This window comes from Aquarana catesbeiana, linkage group LG10 (assembly GCF_042186555.1).
Source record: "Aquarana catesbeiana isolate 2022-GZ linkage group LG10, ASM4218655v1, whole genome shotgun sequence".
NCBI lineage: Eukaryota > Metazoa > Chordata > Amphibia > Anura > Ranidae > Aquarana > Aquarana catesbeiana.
This window is the reverse complement of record NC_133333.1, coordinates 159606557-159621886: the sequence shown is the minus strand read 5'-3', so window position 1 is coordinate 159621886 and position 15330 is coordinate 159606557. Positions and strand designations below refer to the sequence as shown.

At 42.7% G+C, this 15330-nt stretch overlaps 1 protein-coding gene across 1 annotated transcript; it reads left to right on the top strand.

Annotated features, from left to right (window-relative positions):
* Positions 1–7608: 7608 nt before the first annotated feature.
* LOC141110977 (ferritin, middle subunit-like) lies at positions 7609–13478 on the top strand. The gene is made up of 4 exons (XM_073602840.1): positions 7609–7879; positions 10829–10975; positions 11833–11958; positions 13148–13478. The coding sequence occupies exons 1-4, from the start codon at positions 7778–7780 to the stop codon at positions 13301–13303; spliced, it is 531 nt and encodes a 176-aa protein (XP_073458941.1). The 5' UTR covers positions 7609–7777; the 3' UTR covers positions 13304–13478.
* Positions 13479–15330: the final 1852 nt, after the last annotated feature.

The following is a 15330-nucleotide window of genomic DNA, read 5'->3' as shown; positions in this document are numbered from 1 at the left end:
ATGGAATTTAGAGGGACCCCCCACGTCATTTTTTTTTTCTAATTGTGGTTCGGGGTTCCCCTGTGGGGAATTCGCATGCCGTTTTTATCACTGAACTTTTATGGGTATTGTCGGACTGGCAATTCATTAATAGCCGCAAGTAATTTTAAATGACTTTTTTTCCTTTGAAATGTCATTTTGCTGTCAGACTGTTCTAAACATGGGAAACATGCGCCCCTTTACAGGCATACTATATTTATTGTTTCACTTTAAGCATTATTAAAATCACTGCTCCTGAAAAAATGGCAGTTTTTAAAACTTTTTTTTGCATTGATCCATGTCCCCTGGGGCAGGTCCCAGGTCCCCAAACACTTTTTATGACAATACCATGCATATAAGCCTTTAAAATTAGCACTTTTGATTTCTCCCATAGACTTTTAAAGGGTTTTTTCCGTGGCTTTCGAATTTGCCGCGAACACCCAAAATTGTTCGCTGTTCGGCGGACTGGCGAACAGCCGATGTTCGAGTCGAACATGAGTTCGACTCAAACTCGAAGCTCATCCCTACCCCTGAACCCTGCACTCTGTACATAGCGCACCCCTGAACCCTGTATGTAACACACCCCAGATACAACCAGCCCTTTGAGGGCAACTATACTGCTGATGCAACCCGCAATGAAATTGAGTTTGACACCCCTGTTCTAAGTCGTGTCCTGTGGAAAAAATACTTGGCATGTATGTATGACATGGCTGACAATAATACGTGTTGTATGATGACTACATACAGTCCACTGTCATTTGCAGTCATTTAACTCAACATCTTTACCACTGTCTCAACACCACCACTGGATATGTTATATAATTACTGGCAGATAAGATCTAAGTAGTTTGCTTGATGGCCTGTGTATGGATACTTTCATTTTGGTGATCTTATTTCATTTATTCGGTAGCTCTCTTTATATACAGTACCTCCCCAAATACTACAACAATTTTATGACTTGCAAGAATATATTTCAGTGTTGTAGAACATTATGAACAATGTAGAAATTGTTTTTACTTTTTTACCATTCATGTATTGTTGCAGAGTAACCAGCAGTAGAAAATCATTGTGACACCTTCTGTTTAAATCTTCAACTCTGCAGCAGAAAACTATGTGAAATTAGATATTCCTGATACAGGTAGTCCCCAGGTTACAAAGAAGATGGGTTCTTTAAGTTTGTTCTTCAGTTGAATTTAATTTGGAACCACTGTAATGTTTGTTTTTCATCTGTGCCCCTGTTCAGAAGATTTCACCTCACTTTCTGTCCCTGTGACAATTGGATTTAAAAAGGTTTGGGTTGTTGTGGAAACAAGGATTGGTGATAAAGCTTCAGTGGAGACACCTTTTTCCCATGATAACTCTAATGCCGCGTACACACGGTTGGAATTTCCGACAACAAATGTTCGATGTGAGCTTGTTGTTGGAAATTCCCTGTGTAGGCTTCATCGGACATTTGTTGTTGGAATTTCCGACAACAAAAATATGAGAGCTGGATCTCAAATTTTCCGACAACAAAATCCATTGTCGGAAATTCCGATCGTGTGTACACAATTCCGACGCACAAAATTCCACGCATGCTCGGAATCGAGCAGAAGAGCCACACTGGCTATTGAACTTAATTTTTCTTGGCTCATCGTACGCGTTCTTGACGTTCGGAATTTCCAACAACATTTGTGCTATCGTGTGTATGCAAGACAAGTTTGAGCCAACATCCGTCGGAAATAAATCCACGGTTTTGTTGTCGGAATGTTCGATCGTGTGTACGCGGCATTAAAGGAGTGAATTTCCCTTCCCAGTGGTAGATTTCCCCTCACTTCCTGTTGTCTCTCTCTGTTTGTAAGTAGGAGTCATATGTAAGTCAGATGTTTGTAACTCGGGGACTGTCTGTATTGTCGTTTGTCTGGATACTGTAAAAATTATGTATGCAGAAATCTATCATTACATTAAGAAATTATTGTGGGCAATTCCAAATTGGTACTTGATTTTTTATTTTGGTAATCAGTTGTTGCATTTTGGAGGTCTCCCATTTGAGAGACAGAATTCATTTAATACTAAATGTAGGGTATTCAACCCATACTTACATGGTTATTCAACCATACTTTGGAATGAAATTGTAAGCTTTCCTGTTTCTATTAATTAAAAATAAATAAATAAATAAAAAAGCAGACAAATAAGCCGTGTAGCAGCATTACAAAGAAATATTACATTTTCATAAAAGAAAATTACAACTATACTAAAAAAAAAAAAAAAAAAAAAAAAAACAATTGTAGAAGGACGAAGCATCTGGAAGGTGCAATATGGATTTTGTTGTGTATAACCATTGAATAATGACTGTCACTGGGCTGTTTTCCCACTGTAACTTCATCATCAACTATTTGAACAGTTGGTACTTTTCCACACTTGTTTTACTGCAGGCAAAAACTGATTAGTAATTATTTGACCTTTGCATATTTTTTCTGCCCCGTGACTAAGCAGAAATTTGCTTCCTTGACTTACACGTAAAACTATGTTTTCACCTGTGTACTACTTGGAGCCTATCTTGCAAACAGTGTAACCCTGAACTAGGACACTAGTATAGTAGGATGAATTGTAACTGATTAACAATACACTTATGCCCTGTACACACGGTCGGACTTTCTGACGGAATATGTGCGATCGGAGCTTGTTGTCGGAAATTTCGACCGTGTGTGGGCTCCATCGGACTTTTTCCATTGGAATTTCCGTCACACAAAGTTGGAGAGCAGGCTATAAAATTTTCCGACAACAAAATCCGTTTGCGTAAATTCCGACCGTGTGTGGACATTTCCGACGCGCAAAGTGCCACGCATGCTCAAAATAAATTAAGAGACGAAAGCTATTGGCTATTGCCCCGTTTATAGTCCCGACGTACGTGTTTTACGTCACCGCGTTCAGAACGATCGGATTTTCCGACAACTTTGTGCGACTGTGTGTATGCAAGACAAGTTTGTGCTAAAAATCCATGGATTTTGTTGTCGGAATGTCCGATCAATGTCCGATCGTGTGTACAGGGCATTAACAAGCCAAAAAAAAGAGAAGAAAGAAGAAGAAAGATGCATTAGATGTACGGATGACAGAGCCCGGGACGTCCCCTCCAGCTTACAAAGAGTTGGATCCGGGAATTAGGGAAATCCCTACATATTAGGCCCACGTTTCCCATGTCTTTTCAAATTGTTTAGATATGTCTAAGATAGAGTTGACTATTTTTTCTTGGGTCATTATCCAAGATATCTTTCTTTTGGCTGCGACAATGGAGACCATAGGTTGCTTCCAAGCTTTAGCTATAGTGATCTTTGCTCCCAGTAGGATAAAGAGAATTCGTTTTTGGGAATGTTTGGGGATTTTTAGTATGGAGACATTTAGTAGAGCTGTAGACAGGGATTGTGGGATCGATAAACCAGTTACTTTTCACATTATGTTGAACAATTTATTCCAGTAGCCTCTGATTTTCGTGCATTCCCACCATACATGAGCCATCGTGCCTTTCATGTGACAGTCCCTTAAGCATAAGGGTGAGGAGGAAGGGAAGATTGCAGCTATCTTGGTAGGGGACCAGGTACCTTCTGGTGATAACCTTTACGTTGGCTTCTATCAGCGTGGTATTAACTGTACCTTTGAAGGATCTAGAGAAGGATTTATGCCATGCGTCTTGATCCCAATTGTCTTGTAAATCTTTTTCCCATGTTTCCATGTATGGGAACTTAGTGGTGTGCCTAGCAAGTGACGAGTAGATCAGAGATATGCCACCTCTTTGCCCTGTCCCCTGGCCACACCAACGCTCGTAAACCGTAAAGTTTGGGGGGTTAGGTTTATTTTTCCAAAGTGAGGATAAAAAATGAAAAATTTGGTGATATCTGAATTTTTTGGAATCCAGAAGATCCAATTTGTTCTTGCAATGCTGAAAGGAGAGTGGGCCTGTGCAGGAGAAGTAATGTCCAATACGGTACATTCCCTTATTGAGCCACCATTGAAAGGTTTTAATGTCCATGCCTGGGCTGAATTGTGGGTTATGGAGGATGTAAGCCAAAGGATGAATTTCTGAGACCAAGGAAGGCAGATTTCTCATAGTGTCCCATAGGGATATTGAGTGGGATAAGGTAGGGGACATAACAGGGGGTCTATTTTTAGGGGGGCACCAGAGAAGGAAGTCCAGAGTGTATGTCGGCACTGCCTGTCGCTCTATGTGAGTCCAGTCTGGTTTCTCTAGTCTAGAATAGATTGTAGAAAGTTGAGCCAGCCTAGCAGCTTGGTTATACCAAGTGAGGTTGGGGAAACCCATGCCACGCTTGGATTTGGGACTGGAGAGTATGTGTTGGGAGAATCTATAACCTGCCTTACCCCAAACAAATTTAGTTATTTTCCCCTGAAACGATTTGATATGATCTCTTCTGATCGGAATCGGGAGAGATAGAAAAAGGTATAGCAATCTGGGGAGCAAAGTCATCTTGACTGAGTTAATTCTACCCACCCAGTATAACTGCAATCAGATTTTCAGGAGCGTGTATGAGCGTGGTTTGGGGGACAATTTGGAGGCTAGCATCGAGCTGATGGTATCCCTGTGTTGATAAAATTTGGCCCCTTGCCATCTGATGTTCCTTTCAGCTTTAACTGTGAGTGCTAGGTTGAGTGTAAGGCGCGACGCATCTAGTTGTGCTATTGAGACCTTGGATGGGTCTTTTTTATGCTGTGAACATAACGAGGAAATGTCCCTCTCTAGTTTATGTCTGCAAGTCTCTCTCTTTTTAACTGGGACGCTATGTGGATGAACTTTCCACGCATCGTCACCTTATGTGCTGCCCAAAGAGTCTCTGCCAAGATCCCTTCCATGTCATTGAGTAGGAAATATTACTTCAAAGCCTTTTCTAGTTCGAGAGTTCGAATGGGATCATTAAGAATGGACTTATTGAGTTTCCAATGGGAGGTGTGTGGGCTGGACGCATTTCTAGGACCATGGAGTGGTCAGATAACACTGTGTCCTGAGTTATGAGTTTCAGGTCTAGTAGAATCCGTTCCCGGTCCTGGAAGCTAGAGAATGAGTGGGTTTCTCCCTTAAGGTCAGAATTTTTACTAGGTCTTGTACTGCCTCAGTTATATCTGTAATAGACTGTGGGAGGCCTCTGATCCTAAAGTTATCCCTCCTTGTCCGATTCTCAAGGTCATCGATCCTGGACAAGGCAGCTTCCAGCTCTTGTGCAACCTGAAGGTAAGTGGTATTCTGGTTAGCTCTGGAGACTGTAATGTCCAATTTGTGTTCGATCGCTTCCATTCTAGAGCCCAGATTCTGGAAGTCAGCACGAAAGTTACTGGTAATTTTGTTGGCCGTTTGTGCCAGACCCCTGTCTAGGAGCTCTGAAAGCTTCAGGAACAGGTCCCCAGCGTTGAAGGGGTAGTCTGGGACTGTGTCCCCAGGGGTAAAGAGAGGAGCTGGGCAAGCCGGGGGTTAAACCCATGGGAGAGAGCAGGTAGTTTTCCATCGATCGCTCTATGAGCAATTCTGTGGATGCAGGAGATGGTGTTTGGTCAGGGGGGAGCCTGTTTAAAGTCAGGGGTGTTTAGGAGGGAGTCACAGTGGTCTGGACTTGCCTGTGTTCTGTGAGTCCGTCAGTGCTGGAGTTTCGTGTCTGGGCTGCTGCCGCCATCTTGGAATTTGCTCTGTCCTTCGCTGAGGAGAATTGGAGTCCCAGGATGCGGTGTCCTGAACTTCCGGGCATGAAGTTGTGCCTGGGGGACTCCCCCACTAGATGCTGCTGACAGGCGTCCTGCGGGTCGCGATCGGGTGCTGGGACAGTCGGATGGCTGGGGCAGTACGGAGCTCCTAGCTTACGTGGCCATCTTGGGAGCTACCCCGCATGCGCCGCCGTTTATTATTTTTTTTTATTTGACGTGGAATTCCCCTTCAAGATCCTCAGAGCACAAGTCGCATGCCAAAGTCGGAACAGTTAAGATGATGATCCGACTTTAATGATATTCAGTGTGCTGAAGTAGGATCAAAGTTGGACCAAAGTAGTGCAGGGAGGAGTATTTTCAAAGTTGGACCAGTTAAGACGGCTCTCATAGGGAAACATAGATTTGCACACGTCATACGACATGTGCTCCCAATGTCGGAGCGTTTGTCGTACAAGTATGAACCCGGCCTATACTATATCCACTCCACCCAGCTGATTTTTTGCTTTTGCAGGTGTGCTATGTAAATGCTATCACCTGCCTTTCCCATAGACCATGTTTGTGCTATGTCTATGATTGATGAGACCATTCAATCTGTGTGTGTGTATATTGGCTTAAATCAAATCTTTGCTCTAATATCTCTGGCGAATTGTGGCTGAACACAATCTGATATCCTAAATGATTCCTATGCATCATAATAATGTATATCGTTTGTAAAAACAATATGCAAACCAATACATATTTAATAAACAATGTATTATAAAAACAACCTACTAACTGGTTCCCTATATATAGCAATATCAATGAATTATATGCTTTTGCAGGTGTGCCATATAAAAGCTATCACCTGCCACTCCCATAGACCATGTTTGTACTAAGTCTATGATTCCAATCAATTCTGTTCCAAACTGTGTGTGTATTAGAGTTGCCACCTCATCCCTTTAAACTCGAACACCTTTGAATTACACAGGTTCTGAGGCTAATTAAATGCAGATAAGGCACCAAGTGAGTTTAATTACGACCTTAATCAGCCACAGAACCTGTGTAATTATTATGTGTTCGGGTTTAAAGGAATGAGGTGGCAACCATAGTGTGTATGTGGACTTAAATCGAATCTTTGCTTCGATATCACTGGCGCATCGTAGATGAACGCAATGCAATAATCTAAATAATTACTATGCATCATAATACAGTATATATAATTTGTAAAAATGATATACAACCCAATAAACTGGTTGCGTTGGCAGAGCACACAGTGTATTCATTTTGTAGCACAGTAAGACCATGCTAAGCAGGAGCAGTGAGACAGATAATCTGATAATATTATTATAATTAGGTTGGTTCATTCATACTTTCCTCTCTCAGCTACTCTAAAATAGCACTTCAACATAATAAATCCTGTCCAGTTCTTATTTGATCATCTATTTGGAGTACACATTTGTCTCATCTCCAATGATAATTCTGGCTGTCCAGGATTACAAGCACAGGTCTTGCCATGGCAGCCTGATTTACATGTAATTTTATGCCTGATTTGTTGGATGCGTGTCATTCAGTATCAGTAGAATATTAGAAAAAACATTCATTGAAACTCAAACACCAAATGCTGAAATGCTGTCCATATTTGTGTATAATTATTATGATATGAGCCAACCTAATGTAATAATTCAGTGTATCTCAACAGGACCTTTTCTCCATGCAGTAATTCAGCATTGCATTTAAATATATAAAAGTTGGCTAATGCTAAGATAAAAAAGTATTGTTTCTTCACGAACTTCACTCTACTGTCATCTCCTGGCCAAGGGCCAAGATTATTGCATAACAGCAAGCTTTATGTGATTGGCTTCTAGAAGATGATGTAAGTGAAGGGAGGAGGGCAGGCCCCAGTCTCTCAGGCTGGTTGCCTATATATACAGAGCTCCTCTGTGCTGTGATCAGATCTACACCTGACTCTGAGCAGAGTTCTTGCTTCAACAGTGTTTGAACGGAACCCTCTCTGAGTCCTTTGCTCTTTTTCCAAACATCTTCCAATTATTGCTGATTTATTTTTTGCGCCACCCAAAACCACCGAAACGCCAAAATGGAGTCCCAGGTGCGCCAGAACTACCACCGCGATTGCGAGGCTGCCGTCAACCGTATGTTGAACTTGGAGCTCTACGCCTCCTACACCTACTCCTCCTTGGTAAGGATTTTGGTTATGGTTGTTTGTGTGTGGTATGTAGGGTTTTTTTTTTTTTTTTTTCATTAGTAAATTTTGTATACTACATTATTTATGGGACTACAAGACCTATCATTTTAAGTGCAATTACATTTATTTAAGTTTTATAATTGTTATTGACTATACAATATGTAATAAAATGTAGACCCGAGAGAGAGAGACATGCATACATACTTTATTTTTATTTAAACAGTACCAACATGGCACTTTTAGTTCTGTTCCATAGGCTGAAAACAAGTTTAGCAAGGTCAGATTACACTTTCAGTACTGAGACTAACAAAGTTACAGTACGGTTTCATCATTGTTTGTTTGCCCTGACAATGTGTCTTGGAGTGTTACATATACTCCAATCTACCAGGGTCAGAGCAAATGCTACTTTTAAACATAAGAGCATCTTATGCTAAGATAATGGGCTCCATTTACAGACCCCCGATTGCATGCAGTATTTAGGTGTTTTCCCAAATATCTTAAAAAGGTAAATTCACTACTGTCAGGTCACCTGAGTCCAGGTGACAGATGCACACCGTTGGAGTCAGGAGTGCACTGCTAAGGTAGTGGACCCTATGGCTGACTGCTCCGGATGGAACTCTGGGTGGTTCAGGAAGGTGGGTCCACTGGAGCACCAACACTGATCCCACTGGGAGCTATAGCATGAGATTCCCCAGGGCGCAGAGTCTAGGAGCCAGCAGGTGTTCACCAGAGCCTCTAGTGGTGAGGATGGACTGCGCTGAAACGAACTCCAGGTTGCAGCCCTCAGGGTCTCCTAGCTCACGCTCATAGTAGGCTACAGGAGGACAGAGAGGAAGCAGCAGCCCAGGACAACAAGGGATAGTAAGGAGATAAGCCAAGGGTCAGGGTGACAAGCAGACAAGGATAGGCAGAGAACACGCCAAAAGGTCAGGGTCACAAGCAAGCAGGGATAGTCAAGAACAAGCCAAGATTGGTAAACAGGATCAGACGTAGGACACAGAGCAATGAGCACATGGAAGCCAAATCACACAATATTGATCAGCAGAGCTGGCTTGCAGTGCACAGGTTAATATAGAGTTCCCTGATAGGGGCTGGGGTGGAGCCATGCTTTGAGGAGAGATTACTTAAGCAGCCAGGTGAGAGTGGCTGGCCTCTTAATCTGAACACATGAAGAGATAAGCTGACAAACATTACTGCATAACCATGACAACTACTTCCTTATGCGATATTTACCGCATAAAGAAAAATGCTCCTTAAATACCACTTAAAAGTAAAAGTTCATTCACACACACACAAAAAAAAATGCGTGCAGTAAAGTAGTGGTCCCGGCATGCGATATTTAGGGGACCTGCAGCCACTGGCATCCTTAACAACCAGTAAACAAACTGGTTAAGGAGCGGGTGGCCGCCACATCTTAACAACCAATGAGTCATCAGCTGTCAGCGGGATTACCTGCTGACAGCTGATGACTCATTGGTTGTTAAGGACATGACAGTAACTGGTAAAGATGCCAGTGGCCGCCCACTCCTTGTAATGTAAAATGCCGCTTTGTAAATGGAGCCCACTGTACTTTGAGATGCTGCTTGCAGAGTCTTTACAATAGAAGGTCTTTCAGTCTGCCCGTGTGTAGGCCGGTCTGTCCATCAGAAGTTGGCCATTTGGCCGATTTCTGTTGGATGAGCATGCTGGGAAAACCAGCAGCCTGACTCCTGGGGGGGGGTTAGCAGCTTAGCAGGGGAGATCGCTGAACTATCCTCGCATGGTTAGTAGTACAGTGTCTCCGACTGGAGCTGACAGTTTTCATTGGTATTACTCAACACTTTATAATTACTGGAACACTTTTCTAGTAAGTCAGTAAATCACATGCAGCTTTGTGTCAGAGGACCTAGTCATTTCCAGCATTAGCATTGTGTAATTCACAGTTCCCAATTTTTTTATTCCCGAGGAAAGATTTGCCTGTCTATACATGCACATAAAACATTAATTTTCAAAAAGGGTTAGTGTTGCAAAATTAGTCATAAATTAAACAAAAATGTCCATGGACACGTCTTATCGCACGTCCCACCTAGATGAAATGTCTTCTACAAAATACAGATGGATAAACTGTTGTTGCTGCTCTGTTGGGTGACGTACATCTTTTAAAGATAACACTATTTGCACAATTGTTGCAAGTGTTTTTCTGATGGCAATGGCTTTGGTCTGCAGTACCTGGAGACAAAGGGCAATATAAAGGAACCAAAATCTGGTTGCTACTGATTATTGCACAGAATAAGATTGTGTGTGTGTGTGTGTGTGTGTGTGTGTGTGTGTGTGTGTGTGTGTGTGTGTTCATTAGTACTGGTGAGAACTTCCCTTTTTCTGGGTTCTGAGAAAATGACTGAGCAGCAATTTTCCACAAACTGCTTATCCAACAACATGAGAAATGGGGAAACGCATGCCTGGGGTTTGCTTTTTTTTTTTTCCACACAAAATGTGACTCATTTTGTGTTTTTTTTTTTTTTTTTTTCTTACTGCTATTAATGTTTAATCCTTTATCAGTGCAGATAAGCAAGTACAATTTCCAGTATAAAGTCTGATTAGGATTAGTGATTACTAACTCTACTTGGACAACTGGAAGCATTCTCATGCTGTTATTTAGTAATAGAACAAATTGAAAGTGGCCGGTCTTCTGACCAATGGCGCACCCTCTGACATCTAAATGAATTTTCCTGTGATGCTTCATTTATGTAAGGACCTGAGCACCCCTATGCTTAAAGCCAATGGTTGCTTGCAGTTCAGCTACATTTTCTTAGGCATACGTGGAAATAGACAGACGTATATCTCTCAGAGAACAATAAACTGCACACCTCCACAAATATAAGATATTAGGCATTACATAATTCAGAGTTGACATCTATTTAGGTCAATTTTTACATTAAACCTTAATCTCCTTTCCATCCTCAGTATGCCTTTTTCGATCGTGATGATGTTGCCCTTCACAATGTGGCCGAGTTCTTCAAGGAGCACAGTCATGAGGAGAGGGAGCATGCTGAGAAGTTCATGAAATACCAAAACAAGCGTGGGGGACGCGTTGTCCTGCAGGACATCAAGGTAAGAACAGCCTGTAGTTTCAGACCTCTAATGTTTGGGAAAAAAATGTATTTTCTTATCTTTCAAGGACTTGGAAAGAGGCCAAGGACATGTCTTTTATGTTGGTAATGAGCCAGAATCCAGTAATCAGGCTTCTCTCATTGCACATATCTTGTACAGGTAATATGATAGCACCCAGCGGATTCATTTCCAGAGGGCTGGAGCAGAGTATTAGGCTTTTTTTTTTTTTTTTAATCTACAAAACGGTTGCTCAAATGTCCGAAGCATTCATGTCCTATAATTTTTGTAAGAGATTGATGCTTGTTTCTTCAGCTCCGTCTAGTGGCCAAATGCAGTAAAGTTTTCTGAAACCCCTCATGAAGAAAATTATACCACATTTTTGCCACTAGGTGGAGCTGTAGATACAGACATTAATTGCTTAGAAAAATTATGGGACATTTCATTCAGCATGCACAATATTTCTGACCATGTGCAATGAATGTTTTATGAGGCTATGTTCACATCCTAGCTGTTTGCTGTGTGCAGTGTATGTTCGGGCACAGCAGCCCATTTATTTGATTGGATTGCTGTACTTGCAGGAAAAGGTATTTTCAGCTTTTCAAAATCACAGCTGTAGCTTAAGAATTAATGGCACACCTGCGTGTCTGCTAAAGGGCAGTGCGTTTTGCCTGTGGACATGGGAAGGTGTGTGATTTACATGCATTCCTGCACCCACATAAGTGTGAACCTAGCCTAAATAGACCCCTAAGGTACAAAAAAGACTTGTGTAGCAATTAAATATGTTATAAAAAAAAATATGTATATCATTTACACTTTTAGATAAAAGTTTTGTCTTATAAGACTATTTTCTACTTCAGAAACCAGAGCGTGATGAATGGGGTAACACCCTGGAGGCCATGCAGGCTGCTCTGCAGCTGGAGAAGACCGTGAACCAGGCTCTTCTGGACCTGCACAAGCTGGCCACGGACAAAGTTGACCCCCATGTAAGTATCTGCTCACCATGATAAAGAGTTAAATGCCAGTAAAGCTCTTTATTCTGTCATATAATACTTAGCAAGAAAGTGATACAGCTGACTCTTTATATCTTAAAGGAGAAGTATAGCCAAAGCTCGTTTGGCTGTACTTCTCCTATGGATCACAGAAGTGCAAATCGTTTTACACTCCTGTGATCCATTTTCAGCAGAGAGTGGGCTGAAGTCCGCTCTCTGCTGACGCCACTGGAATCTGTTCAGGCAGCACGTCATCCCAAAAATGGAAGTCTGCATCCTTCAGGTGCCTGGACTGACACCCATCTCAGTCTCTCAGCGAGCCGCTGAGAGCCTGAGACAGCCACTCCCCTTCCCCTCCACAGCTCAGCGCTCTAGTGAGCGAGGGGGAGCGGAGAGCTGCTGATTGCCAGTCAGCTGTCAGAACTGAGCCATCAAATGTGTTCACTCGGTTCTCAGTGTGGAGGTGCCGGGGGACAGCTGCAGCAGGTAGGTAAGCATTGACAGCACTGGGAGCCAATGGCTCCCGGTAAGCCAGCCAGACCCAGAAGTAAGGGGAGAGAATGGCTGCAAACGTGCATGGCGCTGGATTGAATGAGGGCTCAGGTAAATAAAACGGGGGGGGGGGGGGGGGGGGATTTTTTATCTTAATGCAAGGTATGCATTAAGGTAAATGTTTAGCCTTTAGAACCACTTTAAGGTATTGCTCAAGCAAAACTAATCTGATCATGTGTTCTATTAAACTGAATTATTAAAAACTGTTGCGACTTCAGACCTAATGATTATTATTTATGATTATACAGGATTTATATTGCACCAACAGTTTTTGGCAGTGCTTTACAAAGTAAAGGGACACAGTACAGTTCCAATACAATGCAGACGGTGAAGAGTTGAATTTTCAAAGACTGCCTAAAGGCAAAGTATGGGATAGCGGGACAGACTGTGGTAGAGTTTCAGAGGATGGAGGAGGCTCTGGAGAAGTCTTTCCTAACCATAGTCTTTCAAAAAATGAATAGTGTAAATCACAGAATGTGATGCAGGAATTAAAAGTAGTTGCATTGGTGCAGAAGGAGGGAAGCAACAGATTTTCCCGAAAATGTATCTTTTATCTTGTGTTCACTTAAAGTCTCAGAACATTTCAGAATCAGTAAAATGGACATTTAACCAACATCGTTTTGTTTTTCAGCTGTGTGATTTCCTGGAATCTGAATATTTGGAGGAACAGGTGAAGGATATTAAACGCATTGGAGATTTCATCACCAACCTGAAACGCCTTGGGTTGCCCGAGAACGGCATGGGCGAGTACCTGTTTGACAAGCATAGCGTGAAAGAGAGCAGCTAAGCTGTGTACCACCCATGAGGATCCAGACAGTCTACTTCTCATCTATATTCCTTTTACTATCGGAGTGACATCATGTGACAAAATGTATCTCTCAAACTTTCTGTGATCCTATGTTTAATAATGCAGCAGTAGCTGTGCTTGTCAACAAGTTTCTAATAAAGTCTTTCAGCATGTATATTTATTGCAGTTGGTGTTCATAGATCTCAAGAGAACATATCCAGTCATTCTAAGACATTTTACCATTGATTACAATTTCTTTTTTTTTTCCTCAAGTCGTCTTCCAGGACGGAAGGCCTACTTGTCTTGGTTGCCAGCCCCTGATCCGCACCATCCTGGAGAATGTCCAAGATGGCAGGGATCTCTCATTGGGAAGTCCCCTTCGCATGGCACCAGCGCAAGAAGACTCCCCCAACTTCCACTTAGCATATGCCTTTCCCCCTTAGTTCTAATCCTGAGGATACTGCAGAAACTCTTTCAGAGGGGAGACTGATTCTGATCGCCCCATGGTGGCCCAAGAGGACCTGGTTCCCTTCCCTGGGAAATTTGTCCATAGCTCCCCCTCAGCATCTTCCAGTCCAGCAGCACCTTCTCCTTCAGGGCCCAGTCTGCCACCCAGATCCCGGCTTATTCAAGCTGACAGCTTGGCTCTTGAAAGGGAGAACCTACGAAAAAGGGGGTGTACTGAGAGAGTAATCGACACACTTTTAAGTAGGAAGCAGGTTACCAGGCGTATTTACGCAAAAGTCTGGAGTCTTCTCAAAATGGTGTCAGGCAAAGGACTTCCCAATAAGAGATCCCTGTCATCCTGAACTTTCTCCAGGATGGCGCGGATCAGGGGCTGGCGACCAAGACAAGCAGGCCTGCCATCCTGGAAGACTTCCCAGAAACACTTATGTGTAACTTTTTTTTATATCTGCTTTAAATACTTTCCAAAAATTCTGTAACCAAGACTGGACCCCTTTTTAGGCTGGGTTCACACTGGAACTGGCTACAGATCACACAGGAACTCTATGCGTCCCCCCCATTCTCCAGTTCAGGAATGAATCTGGGCTAAATCTGTGCCTGAATTGTGCCCTGAAACTAATCCAAAGATGCACAGCATTTCTGTGCAGTGCGCTCCGCAGCCGCCCCGGAGATATGTGAACCAGCACCATGGAGAGCCGGTAACATTCTCCTGCTTTGTGAAATGGATGCGGGGAAACCTCATCCAATTCACATAGGTGTGAACCCAGCCTTAACCTAAATGTGGCCCTATGACTTTTACTGGGGTCAAATAAAATATTTCCACCACGCACCTTACTAGAAACAACCATAGAGGTTAGGGTGCTATAGCAACTAACTTTTGGCATCACATGAAAAATTGCAGACTGTGTCACCGGCACACAAATTCTATAAATGTTGAACTGCTGTCACTTCATTTGAAAATTAAAAGCATCATATTACAGCATTGAAACATTTCAGAACCTTGCAGGGCCCTTTTTATGAGGCTCATGTGATGTGCAATAAAGTTAAGAAAAAAAATAACACATTGCACTGGACCTACACAATACACACTAGTGGCTGCGCATTTATACAGCACAGAATGCACACCTGCTGTGAATGGGTAAGGTGTGCTGGCAACATATTTTCTACACTATACTGGAGCCGCACACGTCTGTAGCAGCACATGGTTTTTATCTCCCTCTTTATACATCTAAAATGGTGCTTATTTTTTCAGCTGATATTTGGCATTGATTGGTGTAACTAAATTCACTGGACCAGGAAGAGAAGGTGCGGGGCTCTGTACTGCTTGTGTTGTGTAGTCCGGGTAGCTTGCAAACCTGGCACCGACTCAAGATGTCCCCCAGTGAGTAAAGGGGGCTAAGCCATTGATCTCCACTGTAAGAGGGCATAGGCACTGACTACCTATGCAAGTGGACACACACCGACTCAATGTAAGGGGGCATAGACACTGATCGCCCATGTAAGAGGGCACAGACACTGATTGTCAATGTAAGGGGGCGTAGACACGGACCACCAATGTAAGG

Excerpts from the sequence above, each read along its gene's own strand:
- LOC141110977 (XM_073602840.1), top strand. The coding sequence starts at position 7,778 with ATGGAGTCCCAGGTGCGCCAGAACTACCACCGCGATTGCGAGGCTGCC. Across the intron at positions 7,880-10,828 it reads CCTACACCTACTCCTCCTTG|TATGCCTTTTTCGATCGTGA; the intron begins GTAAGGATTTTG and ends TTCCATCCTCAG. Across the intron at positions 11,959-13,147 it reads CGGACAAAGTTGACCCCCAT|CTGTGTGATTTCCTGGAATC; the intron begins GTAAGTATCTGC and ends TTTGTTTTTCAG.